This window comes from Pleuronectes platessa, chromosome 14, assembly GCF_947347685.1.
Source record: "Pleuronectes platessa chromosome 14, fPlePla1.1, whole genome shotgun sequence".
NCBI classification, from domain to species: Eukaryota; Metazoa; Chordata; class Actinopteri; order Pleuronectiformes; family Pleuronectidae; genus Pleuronectes; species Pleuronectes platessa.
The window spans coordinates 21,268,241-21,288,038 of record NC_070639.1 but is presented as its reverse complement, the minus strand read 5'-3'; the positions used below and the strand labels follow the sequence as shown (position 1 = coordinate 21,288,038).

At 41.7% G+C, this 19,798-nt stretch overlaps 1 protein-coding gene across 1 annotated transcript in view; it reads right to left on the bottom strand.

Annotated features, from left to right (window-relative positions):
* dnah7 (dynein, axonemal, heavy chain 7) overlaps positions 1-19,798 on the bottom strand; it is a 64,329-nt gene that overhangs the window by 36,173 nt on the left and 8,358 nt on the right. Inside the window, exons 17-34 of the mRNA XM_053439195.1 lie at positions 19,213-19,353; positions 18,733-19,100; positions 17,756-17,942; positions 12,380-12,573; positions 11,895-12,093; positions 11,225-11,365; positions 10,342-10,554; positions 10,102-10,211; positions 9,274-9,442; positions 8,645-8,747; positions 7,711-7,838; positions 7,088-7,300; positions 6,322-6,420; positions 5,426-5,674; positions 4,271-4,420; positions 1,496-1,678; positions 310-486; positions 5-136 (exon numbers count right to left, since the gene is read on the bottom strand). Coding sequence (XP_053295170.1) covers positions 5-136; positions 310-486; positions 1,496-1,678; positions 4,271-4,420; positions 5,426-5,674; positions 6,322-6,420; positions 7,088-7,300; positions 7,711-7,838; positions 8,645-8,747; positions 9,274-9,442; positions 10,102-10,211; positions 10,342-10,554; positions 11,225-11,365; positions 11,895-12,093; positions 12,380-12,573; positions 17,756-17,942; positions 18,733-19,100; positions 19,213-19,353 — 3,156 coding nt within the window. The remainder of the gene's footprint in view (positions 1-4; positions 137-309; positions 487-1,495; positions 1,679-4,270; positions 4,421-5,425; positions 5,675-6,321; positions 6,421-7,087; positions 7,301-7,710; positions 7,839-8,644; positions 8,748-9,273; positions 9,443-10,101; positions 10,212-10,341; positions 10,555-11,224; positions 11,366-11,894; positions 12,094-12,379; positions 12,574-17,755; positions 17,943-18,732; positions 19,101-19,212; positions 19,354-19,798) is intronic.

Here is a 19,798-nt window from a genome sequence, read left to right as displayed (position 1 = left end):
AAACCTCCAACCAGGAGCAAACATCCGTCTCGTTCATGCTCTTCATCTTCTCTTCATCATGAAACTCATCCATCATGCAGTCCATCAGATTCATTAGGGACTTGACAAGATTGGTGTCAGAGGTCGGGGACAGCTCCTGAAATCAAGCAACAACAAAAAATAAACGCACATCAAAAAGATTTGAAAGAAATGATTTGACTCAGGAATAATGATTGGACCAATAAGCTGAGTGGAAGTTTCCCATTGGAAAATATTGTTCATTTGCAAGCAGCTGCTGTATGACAGTATTTCCTGAGGAGGGTTCAGCACCTTGGTAGCCTTTCGAATGAGCTGTATGCAGGGTGGCAGCATGCGGTCGAAGAGGCCAGCAATGAGGTCTCTGTGCGTGGCACTGACTGTGGCTGGCAGTGTATTGAGCCAGGACAGCATAAGAGGCCTCCAGCCCAGCATATGGGGCTCCATGTAGATCATACCACAGCGAGACACCTGCCACAAACACACATCACACCTGAAAAACACTCATCTATGCAAGTGTCACAGTAAAGGACATTTCAGCTGCTCTCAGACATGCACTGAGGTCTAGACTTTTCCTGAAATTTTCCAGAGGGGCTTCATGTGAGTACCTGAACGTCATGATCAGAAAAAGCTTTAAACTAGGAAAAGATCTGTACTTTTCTGCCGTGACCCTCATCCTTTGTTCTTCAGGCTTGAAAAACAATAAACCTTCTTTTTATGATTTGTACTGTGAGCCTGTGTCCTGTGTTTGGGTTTTTACTCATAAGATATAATGTAATATACATGAAAATATATTAGGGGAGAAAATGGGAAAAAAAAATAATGGTATGGTTTTAAGATAAATAACTTCCATTGACAAAGAGAGAAGGAGAGATCAACAAAGTACAAAAGGGACAGCGAACAAAGTAATCACTAAAACTTTGAAGCCTCTGCATTCAGCATGATGAAAGGAACAGATGCCCGGCTGTGGAGAATCTTAAATAGAAGTCTGTTTAATAAAAAAAGTAGAGCCAGCTAGATGCATTCAGGGACATTGGGTTTTCTCTCAAGGCAGCTATGAGTTGCCAGGACAATCCTTTGTTAAGACCTCTCAACAACAAACTGCAAGGAATTGTGGAATAATAAACTTTTCTGAATACACTGCTTGAAACCTAGACAAAGACTCCTGGTCATCCCAAAGGACAAGGCTGTAACAATCTATGTTTTACAAAGCTTGTCATTACTCTTGAGTATGTGGAATGGATGGTATGAACCTCCATTGTGTTGTGCCCCTCTGCGAAGTATCATCACTGGCGAGTAAAGAGAAGTGATACTACAGGTTTAGCACAGAAAGTCAAGGAATAGTTGCCCGAAAATCTACTCTACTCTAAAAATGTGTTTCTAAATGAGATCAGCAAGCCATTCTTGAAAACATCCAGCTATTGGAAACCATAACTGCACTTGCATCACTAGCTCTAATGGAGGTAAAGTTGCTTCTCACTGTGGCTGGTGAGGCCACCTCCAGGTCCATGGGCTCAAAGATGAGGCTCATTTGCGGGGACATCTGGATGATCTCGCCGCTCATCAGACACAGCTTCTTGTTGTCGTCGAGTACCGTGTTCATGTTCTCGATCCACACGGCATCAACCGGGCCGTCAAAAATGAGCCATTTCCTGTCAGGGCTCTGAGAGACAAAAGAGATTAGACGGATGAACATTATTGGACATCCTGTCGACCTCATCATATCAGACAAATACAACCTAAAGAAAAGCTAAGTAAAAAAAGTTAGGTAATTCAGGGACAAACAGAGACAAATAAACACATACTGTGAAACTTAAAACCATGTTGAGGTATTTCTACGTCAATATGGAATCAAAACAAACCAAACTATACAGATTTTCTAAAGTGTTCATGGAGTTTTCCAAGAAGTTTTGAAGAAGAGCTCAAAAGTGCACAGAAAGTCGTGTTCTGCACCGGGTTTATAAAGACGCTGCCTGTATCCTTAAATCGTACAGGACAAGGACATAATGCATTTACTTCTCTCCCACTAAAAGATATTATCCCTGTGCATTCTCTCAAGGTCACCAAATAACTCACATGCATTGTAATCTAAGCAAAGGATGTTTTACTAAATGAATGAAATTAACACCTACACTGTCATAATGGAGGTTGACAACAAGCGTCAATTCTCCAGTTAAATTTGCTGGCGAGAGTGGCGCTTTAAATTGATTTGTCGTAACATAAACAAATGGGTATGCCTGGGCTGGGGCCATCTGGTGCTTGAGAGGGAAGAGTGTACGCTGTAATGTAATGATCTGACAGAGCGGAGGCACCGAAACAAAATGACATTGTGCATGCACAGAGTTTAATACACAACACTGCTGCTGATTCCAGATTAACACAGAGAAATTAGTTAAATTCAATATGATGTAGAGGGAAACAGAGCATAGCCAGGAAAGACTTTTGTCCAGGGAGGGAAATTACTTTTTCTCAAAACAAAACGAATTAGCTTCGTTCTTGTTCTCCACTTTCATTGTATTGGCACGTTCTTTCTCGGCTGTCACAAAAACTCGTCGTGCTCCTTATTGACAAAGAAGAAAACTATTTGTCAAATGACAACTTTACACACGGGCGATTATTTTTCAAAGTTCATTTGGAAACAATCTCAGAATAGGGCGAAACAAATGTTTTTACATTATGACACGCCTCCACTGCAATCTGCAAATCGTCTGGCCATGTGTGAGCGGCGGTGAACGGACATGATGGAAAGAGTTATTAAAAAACTAAATTTAACAAGACGGCAGTGTTTTATTTTATTTACCCTGTCACTGCAGCTTTTCTCTCTAACAGCTTGAAATGAATTGGAACGTCGTGCCATCTTCTCGCTGCACAGCTAACTGTAATATAAAACATGAGTGCACTGCACCTTTGCTTACAACCTAATGTGCCACTGGAGCAATGTGCTTTCAGGTTTTAATGGATGCTGAAAAGAGCAGCAGCACTTCCTCCAAGTGAATCAGCTCTGAATAATGTAGGAAGCAGCAGAATAATTCTACATGTCTATTGTATGCTTAACAACGGGTTGGCACTCTCAGACGAGGTCGTGGTTTTTATGCTTCTGGAGAGGACAGGATGGCTGCAGCAGAGATCTAACAAAAACACTTTTTGTTTTGAGTGATGACACAACGCTGCTCAAAACTAGATAGTAAAGGTTTTAAAGGAGACAAATGATCGTCATATTCAGGTTTGGGAATGAAATGAGGTTATTATCTGAAAAGTTTAACATGCTCTCATGTTTAGAAAACACGTTTCTTTCCTCATTGCTGCAGCTCCTCTTTTAAGCCTCTGTCTCTTTAATCCCCTTCCTGATTGGCCGCCCTCCTACTCTCTCCTTCCCTGGCTTTATTAAGGGCCATGCTAGACTAACCACTTGCCTAATGCAAATGCACGACTCCCGGAAGTATCAGCCGGACTAATGAAGCTTTTCCTGGAGCACCATCGATGTTTTCTGTGGGGGAGCCGACTTAGAGCCGTTTTAACTTTGCAGACCTTTAACATAGACAAAAAAAAACACTTTAACACAGTAAGATCAATATGTTGCTTCACATAGACGTTTTATTCACATTATGTTGGAGTAATTAAAGCTCCATTATTCCTATAAAATATTTCAAGGCTTAAATTTGCCAAAGACGTGAGAACTTTTACATCAAGGATCTAAGAGGAGCTCAGTGGGTTTTGTTTGGCAGCCTGTTAAAACAGTACATGATTACCAGATGTACCAAAATGAATTACATGTGAACTTTGACTTTTTAGTTTGGTCATTGCCCCGCGCGCTAACATGAAGGAGGCTTCACTTTTGGGGAACAGTCATGTCATCGGTCTACGATACAGTTCTGAAGACTCTGCTTGGCTTGTACTCACATATCTTTATCAAACTATTAGTCCGATACTAGTGGAGCCCATTAATTCAATTAAACAACTAAACCTGTAACTTCTCCTCAGTCTGAGGCCAAGGTTTTAGGATTAGGGTCAACATATTTGATATTATTTGGAAATATACTGCACACACTATCAAGGACATGGAGAAACATGCAACATTATGGAAGGTGATATCACTCCCACAGATCCTTTGGGCATATCAGAGTTTGTGAATGATGAAATATTACATGAATATGTCAATTTTACCACATAGGATGTCAAAATGAACGCCCGTTGCACAATTATACTGGAATTCAAGTGCTTCATATCCCGAAATGTTTATTAGAAGCCATCCTACCTGGGAGGCAGCAAAGGTTCTGTAGCTGACAGCGAGGATGCCATCCGACCACTCGTGAGAGACTGGGTCAAACTGGCCATAGAGCTGGCCCATGGTGATGGATTTGGGGTTGATGACGGTGATCTGCACCTGATTCTCATCCATGAGACCCTGTACATGCAGTGACACATACAAACACACATCATAAACATAGAGATACCATAAGCTCAAGAGAAATGGATTCACTGGTTAGAGTTTTTCTCCTAAAAAACAGCAAAAACCAAGGAAAACACGTGTTTGAATGAGCATGACGGCCACTCGTTCGACTAACTTGTCTACGCCAGGACTCACAAATTGCTCACAGGATTACTGTCTGCGTGACAGGAAATCTGCTAACTGAGGAAGAGAAGCAAAGAAACTGCGACAAAAGGCTTTTCAGACAAGGTGTCACTTTGAGTTAAAAACAATGAGAGTGCGAGCTGCCGACGGGATAAAAAAAAAACAATACAAAGAGGAGTGAGAGGGGAGAGGGGTTGGACATGATCAGTGGATGTGCAGCGACAAGGATGACTATGATAAATGTGGCGTTCCCAGGCGTTCCATCAGCAGGCCTTCATCTGTCTCCTTCGTGGGATGTCTGGCAGCCCTCAGCCATATACAACACATCAGCCCTGCTCCTCTGCCGGAGATCGATAACTACTAAACAACGAATACAGCTCTGACAAATTGAATGGATGTGTTTACCCGGGACAAACATGTAGCTCAGATAAGCCTTGGATATTGATTATAATGCATATTTTAACTTGACATAAAAGTTTGGATTTTTTTTCACAGTTTGAATACTCCTAAACCTCAGGGGACCCCATCAAAATTCATAATGAAAAACATTTAGAAATGCATGGTCAACCATTGGAATATAACATTCTTTTAATTTAATTTTCTGACAAATTGATCAGCCTTAAACCTGACATGAACAAAATAGATAAGTGGAACCTCAAGAAAAACTACAGGAGTAAAATCAAAAGTGTTTTAAAGTAGCTATTGATCGAGGAACTGTGAAATATATAAATAACCTAAAGCCTAATATGCCATTTTTTTCAACCACGTTTCTTTTCTAATCTAGAGTGTCCCCATTCTTCTGCAGCCTACTGATTTGATTTAAACAGGTCAACGTACCTTTTCACAGACGTCATGAAGGGCAGCTGCCAGCACACGGTACGCACTGGTCTTTCCTCCAAAGGGCTCACCCACCAGCATGAAGCCGTGCCTCACGATCATCATCTCATAGATCTGCAGGATTTTCTCTGCAAAGAAGTCAGTGACCTGCAGGTTCATGCGTTTGCAGTTTTCCTCAATGGCCTCCCGCAGGATGTGGTAGTCTCGATTTGGGAGCTCGACCCCCGGGAAGAGGTCAGAGGTGATACCCTGAGATGGAAAGGCAAAGTTGGTGGAGAACCGTGAATGATGAATGAGGAAACATATCTATCTAATAATTCAAAGTTATCGGCTTCACACTTCCCGAAAAGTAGTCGACCAGTCGATTAATCCCAGGAGAGGATTTGTGTGGGAGATATTGGACGTTTTGTGGTCGGTGATAGAACGAGAATTAAATTATAATTATTATTAGATAACTATGATAACTGTGTCTTGTCAAGTTCATGTCAATAAGTCCCTGCCCCCTGGTGCATGTCTTCTTTAGACGCCACTGCTGTATTACTGCTCCCTACTAAACCGACAGCTACACAACTAGTGCGACGACGTGTCAACTAGAAGTTCGAACGTCGCCTCGTCGAGTCGTCTACGAAACCCCTAGTTTATATAAAACACTACGTTCAATGGAAACAAGTTTACTCGCACACAAAAACACATTGACCTTGAGGTGTTTCGAGTGAGTACAAACGACTGAGAGACACACACACATTGTCAAGTGAACTCTACTGAGTCAAACAGTCTTAAATTGTCCTTCGTTTTGCTTCGTGGTTCCAAATGAACTGACTGGAATTAGCATAGGCCGACATAAGCTGACGTGTTCCGCTGTGTCAGTCAAGATGGGACTCTCCACTCTGTCGCACCTCAAATAGCTTCAGATCATGGGCCAGGAACTTGGGCAGATTGACGTCGATAATGGATCTCAGCAACAGGGTGTCTTCATTGTCCTCTGGAAAGGTGAGCTGCCCCAAGGAGGAACGAGGAGAGAAAGAGAACATAGTTAACATATAAGTAATATATAAATAATAACAACATATAAGGTGAAAAAAAAAGGGAGAACGAAAGCCATAAACAAAGGTATAAATAAAGATGCAACTGAGAAGTAATTATGAGGAATTAAGGGGTTTAATGAAGATATATTTCACTGTCAGATTCCTATGTGCCACATGTAGTTCACAAACAATCACTCATCTGAATGTCATCTGATGAAGACATGCCCACTGTTTGTACCATTACTCCTGCAGTGCATACACATTTCTTTGGATGGAATAATAAAGACATTTTGAATTGTACATACATTCCAAATATAATCACAATATCACTAATACTTAAAACAGAGTGCATTGTATTAGAACAAAATCTTTTTACATTTTTTTCTGAGGATGATGCAAGATATTACACTTATTGTTCAGCTCAACTTCCATCAGAACAATGAGCAAGAGTTGGGAAATAGTGGAAACCTAATTAGGCCTCGCTTCTTACGATTTGCTTTTCAGTTGTATTATCAAAGATGGCTCTACTAACATATATAAAATAAAATAAAAAACATATTCATAGTGGTGGTGTGGCTCTGGTGAAACCATCTGGAGTTCTATCATATCACAGTCAATGGGTTATGAGGAACGGTACCTTCAGGTTTCCGGCGGCGGTCAGCACGGACTTGACAGCTCTCATGCCGTAGTCGTAGTGATGCTGCATGGACAGTTGCTCTGAGCAGAGTCGATAAGTTGCAACGATTTTCACAGAGAGGGGCCGCGCAGTAACAAAGCCACAAGAGTAGAGCACAATCTCTGCGATCATCGCGTAGTCCGGCACCATCATAGCCACAGTCCGGAACAACGCCTGGTATGGAGAGAAGGTTTAACATGGAAAATAGTTCTGATATATGGAAACAGGCATTAACGATATGTTGATATATTTTTTTAAACATCACAGTTGGAACCTTTAACCTCCCCTTCTTGTTTTAAATTAAGTTTTTAAACATGTTAACATTTTAAGTATTTCCCCATTAGCACTGCACTATGCAAATGCTAGTCTGAGAAAGAGGGATTCAAACAGACAGGGTTTATCAAGTCACAAGCATAAGACTCATTTTCACCCAGTCACGAGGAATAAAGGTGTAGAGTTACATTCAAGCCCTTTAAGACTATGAGGGGAATATTTTCATGACTCACCTTTTGAATATGTAATTTTTGTAAGTTTGAGGAACAAGAAAGAGAAGTGGGACTTTTAAATAGAAAACGATACTGTACCTTGAGGTTGTCTGGTAGCTCAGAGCGTCCAGCGTAGCCGGGGTTCATAGTAATGAACACGGCACAGGAAGGGTCGAGTTTCAGCTCTGTTCCTTCAAACAGCAGCATCTCAGCATGCGCAGCAATTCCTTGGAAGACAGAGTTACACTATAATGCATTTGAATGATTTTGATTCTAATTTCTGTACTCCTCTTTATCCCGATGTCATATGTGTATGCAATTGCATGTGATAGAGGTATTTTCGTATGTAGTTGCATCATAAGATTTAATTGCAGCCATTGCCGGTGTCAAGGCTGCAGGTGGTGTCAATCCAATGGACCAATTTAAAAAGTTTTCCAAACCCAAAATGGTAAACATAGGGCACAGGTTGAAATTTCCAAAGCTCCCCTTAAACAGCCGCTGCCATAGCATTACATGCTTTAAAATGTATCACAATAAAACCTATAGTTCACTTATTTGACTGAGAACTGTTCAACAGACAACACCCTCCATCCATGATTAAAGAAAGACTTGTGGCATCCAAACAGCAGCAGAAACTATTAAGTCTTATTTAAGTAACAGATTTCTATCTGCAGTTTTGGGCTCAGAAAATGAACACCGTCATGAAGGGCAGCTGCCAGCACACAGTAGGCACTGGTCTTTCTTCTGGATTTTCTCTGCAAAGAAGTCGGTGACTTGCAGGTGACTTGTACACCCCGTGCATCTAACTCGTCATTTGATGCCCACAGTACATGTGAGAGACGTTGCTGGGCTGCAGTGAGCAAAGCTCAGTAGAAGGTCTGCTGTCCAATCTACACAAATTGCCTTAGCTTGGTGTCTTTGTAGAGTAAAGGTTTTGAAAAGCTTTTGTACTGATGGAAATATGTCAGATGAGAAGAAAGCCAGATGGTCCAAAAGAAGAAGAAGAAGAAGAAGAAGAAGAAGAACCACAAACCTCTCTGTATGGTGAGAATCTGTTGAGCCACCACTGACAGCACCTCCAAGTCTATGCGGTTGAACTCATCAAAGCAGGCCCAAGCTCCGCAGGACAGAAGGCCCTGGTCACAAACACACACACACACACACACACACACACACACACACACACACACACACACACACACACACACACACACACACACACACACACACACACACACACACACACACACACACACACACACAGATAAACAATTTTGCTCTAAACAAAAGTAGATTTTCTTACTTCTTCAATCATTCAGTCTGATTCCCAAATTCCAGACAAAAACACAACTGTAATCATGTGACACTGATCAACTGCAGCAGAACTGGGGGTGGGGGGGGGCAGTGAATATTATTATGAGACTCTTTGATATGGTCAAAGTGCTCGATGGGTTTTTCCCTGGTAGAAATATCTGTTCTGGCACACTTCCATCAGAAAGACTGCATGTGGGGATATACATTTCTAAATTAATCATAAGAAATAAAACACTTTTTGAACGCTTCACCGATTGTGGGTGTGCGGCGATTTAAAAAAGGGGATGTTTAAGTTTAAATCACTGCTGTTACCAGTAAGATTCAGCCACAGCAAGAGAACTGACTCACTTTGAAGAATTTGCCCAGAGCGATGTAATCCAGTCCGTCAGAGCAGTTGAAGACCACACACTGCTTGGCCACGGCTTTAGCCAAGTCTTTGGTTGTCTCTGTCTTCCCGGTTCCAGCTGGGCCCTCAGGCGCCCCTCCCAAATGCAGTTGGAGGGCACCGAACAAAGTGCTGAAGGAGGATCGAACAGACGGCACAAAGCTTACAGAGTGAGTTTCTCCATTGTTATAACTATGAATATCTTCATCAATGTCAGAACAGGCTCAGCTCCACCTCGCTGACAAAACATTTAGACTCGGGAATTGTCAAAGTGTCCGACAGTCTGGCTGCCGGGAAGCTCTTTAAAGTTCTATTGAAATGGGTGGTAGATTTTCAAGACTTTGTAACTAGACCATATTTCTTTGTTATTTTCAAAATGAAGGAAATGCACAATAAATACGATACAACTCCCTTTAGCTGTCAAAACAGGATCACTTAATTGCGGCAGTGATTCCACACAATGTGATTCCGTTTCATGTGGAATATGCGTAACCGTACATGCAGGCTGTCAATCTCCTGTTCTAACACATACCACATCTATTGGATTCCGATCTGATGACCGGAATGGCCACTGAACTCACTGTTACCGGTTTGAGACGACTTCTGCTTTAGGACGTGGTGTTATTGTGGCCATAAAGGGATGCACGTGATCAGGTGATTGGCTAAATTAGTTAACTGCATGAATATACAGGTGTACAGATGCTTGGTAAGTGTACATTTGCACCAGAAACCCATGTTCTCTCATCTCCAGTTAAATTTGTAGAAAATATCAGACGGTTTGGCAGCTTTACCGGTAGCAGCGGTCGGTGAGAGGGGTTATAACCAGACGTGGTGTGTTGCCTAGGTACTCATAGCCGTAACGCAACCCAGCATTGATCATCTTGGTCTCAAGGTGGTTCTCCTGTTCAGGGTGAGATGCAGAATTCAGAGGTCAGTCACATGGAAGTAAACAATTTCATCATCACCTCGAGCAAGCAGCGTGGCCCCTATATGGCTCTCTAAGCACAAAATCCCCCAAACCTTCTACCTACCACCCAGTAGTAGCGCAACTGGCTGAGCCACTCAAAGTCGTTTTCATCGCTTATTCCCTTTTGCACCAGCGTGGCCAGCACGTCCCTCGCATGGACGTCCAGCACGACGAGGGCTCCGAGGGTCACCCGGTTTTGCTTGGACAGCGTGCCACGTACGAGTCCCACGATGTCGTCGATCTGTCTGTTGTTCTGCTCCAGGTAGGTGTGCAGGGCCTGAGGGAGAGAGGCAGTGTTAAAAAGAAGGCAGGGAATGGCAGGAGTTTATCGAGACAGAGAGAGGCTGTTATTAAGACCCCATCGAAAAACTAAAGGTCACAAATTTGATCCGTGAAACAACTACCAACTCCGACACTATCGAGACATCCAAGACTTTTTACTTCTTTCGTGAGAGCTGCTGCTGGTGGGGCCTGACCTACACCCTATGAAGTGTCTGGAGGTATATCAAGAGACAAACATCACCGGTGATACAAAGGGGGGTTACTATCAAACACCATTATGCCACATCCGGCTTTGGCAGCAGACGTCTCCTGTCTATATCAACTAAATGTGACAGATCTATTTCAGTCTGTAATTCTCACTTAAACTAGCTATTAAATTAAAAGTCACCGAAAACTACAGTAGGTGTTGTGAAATAATAATCTCATGTTTTTCAAACACAATCAGGGATACAGTTTTTCCTGACTGTAATACCATGTTTTTAAATACTGAACAAACGTAGGCTTGCTGAAATCAAAAATCTGAAGATCCAAGGAAACAATATAAAATACGACGAAATAGGAAATTACCTATATATACCTGTAGAACATACAATATAGATCCTGTGATTCTGAATACACACTGTACATGGAATGCGTGTAAACAGTTGCAATAAAGAGTTGATCACCTTCTGTCCTGCACTGATGGCTTCATGTATATCCTTCGTCCAGTAGACTTGTGAGACACACAGCACAGTTTGGCCCGGCCACGCACGCACCCAGTTTGTTCTCACCTCATTGGGGTATGCCTGGATTGCCTCGCCAATCACCTGCAGTGAGAAACAGAGGCTTACATCCTATAAGTTTCTGTATCATGATGGATAATATGAAGGATACAGGGGGTCCCCTTGAATGTGCATGTTCCGTTTTGTTGGCATGGATTTGTTTGGTTGCACGTATGAGTGAATAGAAAGTAACTAGAAGGACCCAGAGAGCGGCTGATTGGCAACTTTATCTCCTTATTATATATATATTCTGATGTTATTTGCTACTTTAATCAATCTATAATGGTGTACTTGATTTTTTTTTTTACTCTTTTCTTCGCTGTAACATTTTATTTTTGTATTTACGATACTTAAATTGCTTTTAATTGTTTCCGATTGTTTGCCAATTTTTCGTTTTGATTTGTAAAGCATTCATTGAATCCACTCCAAAAGTGAATAGGTTCTTCCTTGGCCAGTAACCCATTCTTCTACCACGTTTTAATAAAATTGGTGAGGTCGTTTTTGGATAATCCTGCAAAAAGTCAGACAAAGATACAAACAACAATGAAACGTATGGGAAGGGGTAGTAAAGCACCTTGTGCAGTGAGGCAGTCATGCCGTTCTCGAGCTCCAGAAGCCACTTCTCCACCTGGCCCCTGGCTCTGGAGGTCGAGATGATGTCCCGCAGCTGCACCACTTCCCCCTCACTGCTCTTCATGTGAGTGATGTCCAGCACGTCAGTGAACACCACACTGGCGATGCCTTCAAAGCACTTCTTCAGATGGGGCTGCACGCTGGAGGAGATGGAACGGGAAGAAGAAGGGCATCACTGTGGTGCTGTCTAACACCAGTAAGTATGTGCTTATATTAAAAGTGGTAAGAGACATAAGAGAGAGAAGAGCTGTTCAACTTCTCTTACTAATAAGGAAAGGAGCTTCCAAGCATATTGGAAACATCTGAAAGGAGGAAATGCTGTGCCGCAGGAACATTTAACGCAACGCAACCTCATTGATGCAATCTAGTCAAAGACAATGATTCATATAATAGAAATATCATTATGAAAAAGTCATGCCTCTTTACCTCGTGGGATCTTTAGTCTCAGAGAGAATTTCCAGCAGCTCGTCGTTGGACAGGAAGAAGAACCGTGGGAAATAGAGCCGCTTCTTCTCAAGATAGGAGTTGAGACCTTTGAGGATCATCTCCAGGAGCTCGTTGGACGCGTTTAGCTTCTCCAGCATCTTGTCGATGGCTGTCACCGCCAACACATGCTTGTCCTATCACAGACGGGAGAAACATGTCACATAGTTGGGATGCACATATATTTAAAACATGTTAAAACATAAACTCATTTCATGTCTCTGGTTTCTGAACTTTAAGATGGTAAATTGGTTCTTGCAGCTGATAACCACCCACTGTTCGAGTTTTCTAACAACTGTTAATGAACGATGTATTTCCTTGGTCTCTTTGGCCTGTCAATGATTTGACTGTAAAGCACCATAGTTCACTATCTCGACATAAAAGCATTATCCTTATTATTTATGTACAGTGTACTCTTAGAACAACTGTATGTGAAATTACACAATGTGCTGCTTTGTGGTTTCTTACTGAGGTGTCTGGTTCCATTAAATACAAAATATTATTCCTTAAAACGAATGAAAGTTAAGATATATTGTATATTCATTGGTTGTGCTCATATTTTTCCGGCCGTAAAGTGTCACTGCTGCCTTGAAGGTTGCCTTAAAAACACTGAAATATCTTCCCTTAGCAGCATCCCCTCCCTGTTCCACAGTGAGGCCAACTTGTCACCCGAGAAAAAAAATGTGTGATGGGACAGTAATAGAGATTTCACCTGAGGCCTGTCTCGCAACTATGAAATATTTCAGCTCCGATATCATCTCATCTGTACACTAATTCAATATCCTCTGCCCCAGGAAGTACCTAAATAAAAATTCTATCTAATCTTTGAGGTTTGACAGCGAGCGTCTGAGCCTGCTCATATGAAAACTCTGGCTATTCCGAGACGTGGCACACAGCCTGATATCACCCTCCGAAGCTACAGTGGAGCAACATAACAACATTGCTTTTTTTTCATTTCTCTATTTTATTGCTGACAACTCCTTGTAGGAATAAAAGGCAGAGGTGTCGACAGAGGAAAACTATCTTTGTTCTGTTGCTCTGCAGTTTTTTTAATCACCATTAACTCACCATACTAAAAAACTTGGAAGTTACAATATAGACAATTTAGCAACACTGCAAGAAACAAGAAACATTTTCTGTATGAGGCAACACTCTGATGCATTTAAGTGGGTCACTAAGGAAAATACTGATCGTCTCTCATGATGCACATATATGATCTTTAATGTCCCTCAAAAACTGGACGTCTGGTGAGTTTTCACATCTCCTGGCAACATTCAGTCAAAACCATCTGCATATAAATACACATATCTATGGCTGTAAAGGAAAATATTGAAGAAAAAATATATATATATATATAATAAGCTACAGAAGTAGAGGCTTAGCAGCATTGCATTGCTTTGCCTTCATACAGCTTTTGCTTTGTAAAGGTGTCCGTCCATTAAAATGAGGCGTAACTGCTGAAAGACACTTAATCTCCTCAAGTTCTGCTCCCCAAAAATTTTGTGAAATTGCAAAGGCCATCTGAAATGAGATAATAATTATGTTTTGATCTCTCGTAATTACTATTGATTTCTTGCAGTGGAGACAGTGGCTCTTGCCTCGTTTCCCGAAAAGTACCTTTTTTCTCCTCCTCTGGTTTCACCACATTATATAAGTAATAAACAAAGAGCAAGAATTAAAGCCATGGGAGATTGTTTTTCGTGAGGTGGTAGTCGGTAAAAGAGTATTAAGATCAGTTCAGACAGTAACTAAAATGAAAATGAACACGGTCATTAGCCGAGCTGAAGGATTAGCTGCACAGACAAAAAAAGCCTGATTTGATTGTCTTTCAATGGGCTGTGCAATTACACTGGATGAGGTTGTGTCTCGCTGATGAACTGTGAGTCCCTTTCATGGATTCCTATCAGATGTGGTGATTTTTGCACATTCGCTGAGAGGACATTGTAATAGGGAGGTTATTTTCTGCGTTCAGTCTGCCAGTGGGGAGCTATTCATGAGCACACTGAAGGAATAACAATGTTCTAATACATGCATTGTGTGTGATAACGTGCTTTTGTGTGCAGACGCAAATGGCTTCGGCGAGGCATACAAACGGTTCTGCTGATACAGAAGGATTGAAACCTGCGTGGGGGGGGGGGGGATATTACCTAAAGAAAATACTTTCTTTGTTCTCAACTGACCCACACCACACACCTACAGCATGCAATATCTTGTGTGTTCCGGGCGCTGCAGAGTAGTGTATCCTCACAATTCTTTCACTGACTATTGTTGTGTTGCTGCTGCCTTAAACCAGGAGTCTTTTAGTAAACAATGTGTCAGTCATCTTCTCCATGAGATCTACAGGGTCAATTGTTTCTTCCCTCCTAAGCTCATTAGAGGGGGCAGAGGTGCAGTGCGCCACATTGTTAAAAGGAAGCAGGTTCATTAAAATACCTCTTTTGAATTGATTTGCCCCGGATTTTATCTGCAAACGCGTGTGCAACAGTAAATAAATGACACATTAAAGCCGACAGCGGATGAAAAACAGCGGGGGGGAATGAAGATGAGCTCAGCTACGCCGGGAAGATCAGTGGATCATGAGCAGCTCCCAGTGGTGGAGCTGGCATCAACAGCTCGGGCAAAGACACTGCACTCTGGTGAGTTTTCGGGAAGGAGACCCGGTAGCCTGCCTGGTATTATGGAGTTTGAGATGATTCCAATTTCATGCACTGCTGACCAATGCTGCGGACGAGGTGAGGGAAAGTGTTATTTGTCCGATTTTGATGCAGCATACACCTATGCAGCGGTGTGTTTTTCCTATTACTGGCCTACATGGTGTGGTGAATTAGAATGATTAGCTTTAGAAGCTGCAAGAAATTGGCTTCAGAAGAATCAAAAGGATTCTTTCCAGTTATTCAGCTCCAACCACTGGTGTATGCAGGATTTTAAAGGGATGAATGAAAGTTTTTAAATTATAATCAATTTTGTATCTACTGTAAATTCAGATCGTTTGTTCAGACCTGTGCTGATAATCTCTTGAAATTTTCTGGAGGGGCTGTAGATGAGAGGGCAAATGTCAGAGATAAATGACTGGAGAATGACCCAATTGTGTGACATTCAGACTTTAGCTAGACAAATAGTGCTATGCAGTTTTGGGACATTGTCAGGATGGTGGCTTATTTCTGTTCTGCTCTCAAATCTGTTCACGTTAACTTGCTGTGCAGATAATTGTGATACATTTTCCTTTCCCCAAAAAACTGAGGTCAGTAAAATAGTGGTATTTTTTTAACAGAGTATTCTCACAATTGAGTTCAAGATCCTCTTAATGGCTTTCCATGGTTTACTAAATAAGGGCACAGAAGAATTATTGTTGGGTTATGGTTGGAGACTATTAAGGATTAAAAACCCTTGTGCACTGACATTATCTGGACACTGATCAGTGATTTGAAACAGTTAACAGTAGCTGGAAGTATAATAGGGCAGTGCTTATTAATTTGTACAAAAAATAATTATTATCTTCGGAGCCGTGAAACTACATAATTACCTCACAAAGGATAAATACACCAAACGTCAAAAAGCTTATTTACTTTCTGATTAAATTCGAACAGTGGGTTATAATGAAAAATCATTCTTGACCGTACAAACCCAACAAGGTATCTAAGCAGCTGGATGGAGGCTGACCTCTTATATACTTAACTATAGATGCACATCGGTCTATTCATTGGCATTTGGGGCTCAAATTTGACCGATGACATTGTGTAAAGAGATAATATGGCTAAAAATGCAAAATGGCTTTTTTTAAATTCTTCAAATCTCATGTGTTTTGATGTTTGAAATGGATTAACAAGTCCGACGTTTACAAAATCAGGGAAATACTAAATTAAATAAATTAAGAATAACTAACAAAAATGAAACCTTCCGTATGTTTGACGGACTGAGATACTTTGGGATTGAATAATTACATTATAGTAAATAAAAAAAGGACCATTAGAATATCGTTCTTGCCGGTTCTTTCCATAACGGCTACAGAGACTTTAGCAGCTGAGAACTTTGCTGTTTCTCTGATGTTTTCTCCACTTTTGTCCGAAGTCTCCCCAGGGAAAACCGAAGAGTTTCCTAGGTGATGGGTAAGTCCTTGGAGAAATCCTGAGTGTTGATTGGCCGTTATCACATAAAAGGCAGGTGGACCAGCTAATCCCCTAATTGTGTGAAATGTTTTTTCTCGTGTGTGAATGTGCACACGAGTCACATAAGACCGGAATGTACTCAAGCACATCTCTTTGTGTCGGCACCCTGTCCCATGGTGACCTCATTTTCTTTGTGGCTCAGTATGGCCCTGCCCCTTCCAGACAAAATCCATAATTTCTATTTGATGGTGCAGTCAGCCTGGGCTTTCTGGAGGACACTGCCTGAAATTGATGTGTCTCATTTCAGGTCTACTGAGGACGCCAATTACCCTTTGGAAACTCCTTTGAGGAGGCTGATGCAACTCTCACTTCCTGTCCCCCTTCTGTGACTTGTTTTGCCTCGCTCTCTATCCTCTTCCGTCCTCTCTGTAGCTACCTCCGTCTAAATCCTCTCTTCTGCCTCAACTATATATTTCTGTGCCTCATGCTTTAATCTGTACTCGCTCTCACCCTTTGCTTTCACTCTCACTGTTGTGAGCGTGTGTGAGTTTGCTTGTTTTGCTCCACCTTGTCAGGTTCATGCTGTCATGCTGGTCTGATTATAGTAGACAACCACATATTTTTATGAGTACACTGCCTCGCTTAGTAATAGAGAATCCTGAGCCCTGTGTCTCATACTTGAATTTAGAGAGAAGAAGAGATTTATTTTCAATTTTACCAGATTCGCTGCCCCTGAACGACTGGTTCTTTTCACTACTGAATATGTGATGCATTTACAGAGCATCATCATCACTCCAAAAACATAGAAATTATCAAATGCAACAACAAATATGTACAGGCTCTTGTTCAACCAGGACTTAACTGGATGAAGGTTTGCTTTCCTTTATCTTGGGAAGTAATTCACCGTTGAAACAATTTACTTTGAGTTGATTTAGTTATTTGTGTTTATTCGCAGTGGTTATTTGTTCTACTTTCTACAGTAACTATCTTAACGTGTCTTTACTGTGTAGGTCCCCTTACAGTTATGATCGTCGTCTTGTCAATAATGAAATACAGTCCACTTATCCTGGAAAGTTATGTCCCGGAAAATAGATCCTTGTCCTGATTCCTCTTTCTGGACAGTGACCGTCAACCCATTTACCGAAGAACAAACTCATCTTTTTCCTTGTACCCCTCCACAGCAACAAAAACAAAAGGAAATCGATCCACTTACCAGGGAGACCAGTTTCATGGTGTCCCTCCAGGTTTGGTCAACAGTTGCGAAACGGCGTCCCTCTTCGGGCATCTGAGTCATGATGTCTGGTGAGCTGAAGATGGGCTCCAGGTAAAGCCAAGTGGACTGCATCTTCAACCACTCATCCAGGATCTCTTGGAGCAGCAGCAACTTGTCCTCCCATTCCCTAAGAGAGAACAAGAGAACAACCATGTAGGTAAGAACACAACTCATGATTCATATTGTTTGAAATATATATCTGCTATTTTCATCATATCAAATAGGGCTACCGAAAATAATCAGGCTTACGAATCTGAGGAAAAAAAGAACCCTCTAAGTCTAATAGATATTAGCGCCTGAAAGACACGTATTATTCTGTAAAATAATAGTTTTCATTTAGCTGCATATTTATATCTAAGATTTTTGTATTATTATTTGCTGAGGTCAGAATAAGATAACAAGTGAAAAGTAAAGAATATAATATTTTACCTGTAATTCTGATGGACAAACAATTAAAGAATTCCGGAGCTATTGTTGATTCATTCTTCTATGATTCTAAAGGCTGCAGCTCAGCCACGATGGGAGAAACTCTCCTCCACTGCAGAGTGGGACAAGATGGGCTGGGAGTGGGACTCTTTAGCAATTGCCAAATCAATGAGATTCATGTGTATCCAATTTAAACCTAAACAGACCTTTTATTACTCCCTCCAGACCTGAAAGAAATAATTTGTGGCAGCAGGCAATTTCCATCCTGACGAACAGGAATGAGTAACTCAATAATAGCATCTATGAATTTAAACATTTGCCACAGTTTGCCTTTTATTGTAAAAAAGTTAACATTTTAAGATAGACTATGGTGGTGGGGCTGTGTAATCTCTATACAGCCCAGTACCAAGCAACATAGACCAGTTTTGTTTTATTGCTTTTGCAAAGATTCTAAGCAAATTGATTTTCAAGCACATCTCCTGATCTCTTACCGTATCTCCACCTCGAAAGGCTTGATGAAGGATGAGCCCTTCATAGTCTGCGTCTTTACTATGTGATCGTCCAAAAGCATCTGGATATCATCCACAGACGACAGGATGGAGGTGCCCGTCTCTCTGTAGGCCAGGAAGCTGAACTCCATGTCATCCCATTCCATGGCCATCTTCTCCATGGCCTTCTCCAGGGAGTGCTCCTTGCCCGCTGCCTCGCTGATGCCTTCAAAGCTCCTTACGTGCTGTTCCAGATTCATGGATAGGAAGTGAGCCATACAGGCCTCGTCACCAGCTGGCTGCAGGGAGACACCAGCTTGCTCGGACATGGCATCCCAGTGGCGGCCTCTCAGGCCAGGGTTACACAATACCTATTTATGAAACAAATAACGGAGACAGATATTTCAGTAGGAACTACGATGTATTCAAATAAACGTAATTGTGTCCTCTATACATAAAACAACTTTTCTGTCAGGGTCTTACCTGCACCATAGGAATGTGCTCCTTGAACTCCTCTATCTTTGCCTTCATACTGGTGGCTATGTTCAAGGCTTTGGGAAATTCGGAGAAGCCTTTCTCCAGCTTGTATAGAGTGCGCCAGTAGTTGCTAACATCCTCTTCTACCTACATGGGTGGCGATTTTTAGTCATCGTTAATAATTGGAGCGAAACAGAAAGGCAATGAATATATTTTTTGCACAAAACGTCACACAGAGTAACGGACAGAAGTCAATCAAACGGAGGAAACAGCAGCAGAATTGCAGACACAACAAAGTAAAACCAGAGTGTGCACATCCTCAGGATGCATACGGCTGTTGCTAAGTGGTTACTATGGTGCTCCAGTTGGCAGCGCCAGGTGGTTGCTATGGCATTTTTGTTGTGAGGAGGTGCCAGGTGGTTGCTAAGTTTTTGCGATTGTACCATTGGTTGCTCTGGTGTTTTGTGGAGGATATTCTAAGCAGCGATGATAACGAATGATCACTGTGGTCATGTAGCTTCATATTCACAGAGGTGACGTCAGAATTGAGCCGATCTTGATTCCATGTCACCTAAACTACCCAGGTTGTTTC